General features: G+C 35.8%; 1 protein-coding gene across 1 annotated transcript; it reads right to left on the reverse strand.

The window, feature by feature from the left end:
• On the reverse strand, positions 1-4,211 carry LOC123529174 (uncharacterized). Its single transcript, XM_045309397.2, has 5 exons — positions 4,021-4,211; positions 2,266-2,415; positions 1,293-1,372; positions 1,010-1,069; positions 1-387 (listed from the first exon to the last, which is right to left on the reverse strand). The coding sequence occupies exons 1-5, from the start codon at positions 4,055-4,057 to the stop codon at positions 310-312; spliced, it is 405 nt and encodes a 134-aa protein (XP_045165332.1). The 5' UTR covers positions 4,058-4,211; the 3' UTR covers positions 1-309.
• Between the last annotated feature and the right edge of the window lie 244 nt (positions 4,212-4,455).

The raw sequence follows: 4,455 nt of genomic DNA on the forward strand, positions 1-4,455 counted from the left end.
TTTAGTCATTACAATTTATTAAGTGACCGGATATGGCACCAGAAGGTATTGTATATTTATAATTTTGCAGCAATTGTCAGATAGATATAAAATTAACATGTTTATGTTAATATTATTTTTTGTTCACATAAGGACAGATAATTTTAATATTCCAGATCAATTTCCCATTGAGTCCAACATTTGCAATATCTGGTTACATTGTAAAACATCTTATCAAGTAAATCGAAAACACAATTGAATACAAATCAATTCCATATCCATTGCAAACATAGTCTGTTTGAGATTTAAAAAAAACGCTGAATGTTGGATTCACTTTTTCCACCATCGTCCGTCCGTCCGCTGCTGTTTTACTTCGGAACTCATCGGTGATTTAAACATTTCGTCCTCCTGCAGGTGTAAAGGAAATGATAAACATTAGATATACTACATGCATTGTGAATATATTTAAAGTAGAATGAACTGTAGTTCAAAAGAAGACAAAACGAGCCGAAGGTCTCCACACGTATCAAAACTTAATGAAAGTCAGCCAAACCGATATTTCCGTTTCATTTACATGTACATTGTTATAAGCCTACTATTTCCGGCCCGTTTATTACGATGGGATTTTTGTTTAAAACAACAAAAAAGACCAAAAGTGTCGAATTCATGGAGGCTTTTTTTTTTAACTTGGCAGGCTGAGAACCTGCTATTTCAATCATATTAACTCAACGAGACTCTTTTTAAATGAAAGTTGTTTCCTTTTTGGCGTAAGTGGTCGATGGTATAACCAGTATAATTATAAACTTCACAGACCTTTCAGTCTAAGGTATGTTGAACAGAAGCATATTAAAAGGGCCGCTGACTAGCTTTTACAAAAAGCTAACCTTAAGTTGTGCCTATGTAGAAAGGATTAGGTGGCTGCTGGAACTGTGGGCATTGCACGTCATGCCACAAGGCAAAAATTAATGTATGTAATCAACTAATTACCATCCAAAAACAATACCATTTATCTTTTAATCTGGGTACATACCATGTCTTTCTCTGCAAGGAAGCTAATCGGTATTAATTTCGTATGCTCCTTTCCTGGTTTCTGTTCAAATAAATAAACAAAACGTTTGTATAAAATCTGCTTAATACAAACTCTATCATCTATAGATCTACACTTAAACTGCATTACAATATCCACTAGGAAAATGTCTGTATACTGATCTCGGCTGTCATAACTCAGTGAAAGCATATTATCCGTTAAATTTTTGTACTATAAATCCCTGATAAATCTTAGAGTAAACGTCATTATGTCCGAGACAACTTACCCCATCCTGTACCTCGGAAGATTTTAGCTGCATACTTAGCAGAATGTCTTTGGATGTGTTCAAATTTGGATCGTAGTCAACTGAAAAACAGAAAGTTCATGTCGCTAGCTATCAAGTATGTAGAATTTCCTTTCAACTGCACTTTCTGATGTTTTTGTGAAGTATTATTTACTGCAAATGTGCACTGTTTAAATTAATTTCATTCATCCGGCTATCATACCAACCCAGAAGATGGGCCGGTGGTCTGGTGATAACACGCTTGACTGTCAATCCAGAGGTCCGGGGTTCGAATCCCGGTCCAAGCACTGGAAATTTCTGAGATGCTCTTGAGTGTCTCCCCCCTAACTAATAGGCCTGCACTGGTTCTTCCAAGGTAAGACGGCTTCGCGTGTATCGGTGCTATACACCGGACACGTTAAAGAAACAGCTAGACTGTCTAGTTGCAAAGAGCTAGGCTAAGTTAGCCGGACAGGCCTGTATCTAAAAAGGTTTTCTCTCTACCTCTTCTGGGGGCTTTATCTCACTGTCCAGGTAAAATCGCTCTGTGCGATGAAATTCGCTCCCTGTGTGTCTGCGTTTGTGCTATGTTAAGCGCCTTTGAACGGGTTTATCATGAAAAGGACGCTATATAAATCTGGTATAATAATAATAATACTTTGAAACCGTGACAAAATGTTATAAAATAGACTGGAAAACCCCGGTAAGAGAAATGTTGTATGTGTACAATATGTAAGCAATGTAAAGTAAAGGTTACGGAAGCAAATACATATCATTTGTTTAAGTCAATTATATAAATGAACAAACTTTATTTCGGATATATATTTCTTTGAAAAATAAAACGATATTTTATATAATCACATCAGTATGATCACTAACTGGCATCGTAACAATCGGGAGAAGAGCGGAATACTGCGAAGTACCTTGCACTAAACAGCACTTTCATGAAACCTAACTACCGCTCTGTACTACTGACCTAAGATCGTTTTTGCTTGTTGTTTTTCTAGGGTGCCCTTTGGATGGTTGATTATGATCGCCTTGGACTGAAGACGGAATCTGTACGTGACTGCATTGCTGCATCCATTGTTCAATGTAAGTTCTATCTGGGATGGTTCTTCCACACTCTCTGTAAAATGTACATGACAGTTCACATGTACAATTATAAGAGTAACAAAACAACAAGGAACTTATATCAGCTACATATATTATATACATGTGTATCAAATAAAGACATTCTTATGGTGTACACACCTGGATACAGACTATATTTGTACTTCTTATGCCCCAAGAAGGGTTAATAACAATAACAATAATAATAACTTTATTTAACGCGGATAGCCATTCGAACATATTATGGTCCACCTAAACCTGTAGATGTCGTACTGTCCGCCTTTAAGTGTGTACATCCGAAATTCCTGCATGCTGTCCTCATTCTATCCGTCAGAATTTTACTTCAAAACAAGTGAAGTGATTTTAATCAAACTAAGAGCATCAATGGACTTAGAGAGCACAAGAACTGTAACTTTACCTTTAATACTTTTTAAAAATATTCTTTCAAACAAAATATGTTTAAATCAACCAACCATACTGTATGTCTTGTAAGATAATATTAAATATTTAAAGCACATCTGTAAAGCGATAAAGACAAAATAAAGGGAGGTAAAAAATAAATAGTGCAGTTTCTATTTTTGCATCATATATTATTATCAAAATTATGCAATATTCAGTAAAATGATTGCATTTATTATACGAAATAAGTCAAGATAAACTTTATATGTTATGCATTTACCTTTTTTGGTTTAATAAAAAAAAGGGGGAGATTGTTACAAAATGCGAGAGATATATCTAGATATTTTAGAATGAACATTCACATTGTACCATTTTTGAGCTAAATAAATCATATTGCGGCTGTGTGATACACAATGCTTTATTCTAAAAGTTTTACTTAAATAAAATTAATATGATATAAGGGAAGTAATTGTAAGATATAATAGTTGTTATTATTATCAAATTAATGCGCATTTTGTGATGTTATATTTTTATTCAATGACGACAATCTCGAATCACTTTTCCGTCACCTCTGTGGGGTTGGATCCCGTTAAGTGACGAAGAATTCTTTCACGTGAGAAAGCGACACAGCTGACTTTAATACCGGAGATACTGGTTCTGCCCAGGCACCTGCCCATGCCTATAATAATTCCCGGTCTTCATTTAACATTCAAATCTGGAAGATTGACATATTCCTAAATTGTTTTGACGTGACATAATTCTAGTACCCAACAAAACAGAATTTCCTTGCCCAGTTCTTGAAGACAATTTTATGTTGTACATGCATGTTTAAGCTTCTACACTACATCGTCACAGTTAAGGACATGTGGCAGATTTCTAACTTTAACTGTCGAGAAAGGCTCAATGTGTCCCTCCGGTCATTATTTCTGGCATGGGTAGCCACCTGGTAGAATCGCTGACCTTTCACAAGGAAACTGCATGGCTCGCATGATAACCTGAGAAGGGCTCGGACCAACAGAGCATGTGGTCAGGTGACATAATACTAACAACCTTAACCGCTTGGCCGAGGCCAATGAAATTCTTAAGTGTTGACACATAAGCTTTCGTAAAAAATAACTTTTCAAAATATAGCAAAAACTCTACCGGTATAAATTTCGCCACAGACTATTCAGTATGTAGTAAGTGGAGATCTTTTAAAGCTAGCGTAAAAAAGTTTACATACCAAACTGCAGTTGACTGGGGGAGACTTCTAACGCCATATCCCTTATCCGTTTGTTTTCAAATCATAAACAATGTGACTGTCTAATGTATATATAGCGTATTTAGACAGCAATGTGTTCATGTAGCTAGATTAAAATCGATCAGTTTTAATGCATTAACGATCTTGCCATTGATATTGAACTTTCAAACGACCGATCGATATGTCATAGGTTTTATCGAGAGTCAATATAAAGTAAACGTTTACCCAGACAGTATAAGATTAAGTGTGAGAAATGTTACAAATAACGTTTTCGAGGAGATAGTGGGGGAGGAGGTGCGGGCGTTGGGGTGGGGGGGGGATGTAAGAAACGATATAAGGTATAAGTAAGTAAAAGTAAGATAAATTTAAATAAGATGTCATAGGACATTGACGTCCCCCTTAATTCCTATCACTGTT

Source organism: Mercenaria mercenaria, chromosome 13, assembly GCF_021730395.1.
Source record: "Mercenaria mercenaria strain notata chromosome 13, MADL_Memer_1, whole genome shotgun sequence".
In the NCBI taxonomy this organism is placed as follows: domain Eukaryota; kingdom Metazoa; phylum Mollusca; class Bivalvia; order Venerida; family Veneridae; genus Mercenaria; species Mercenaria mercenaria.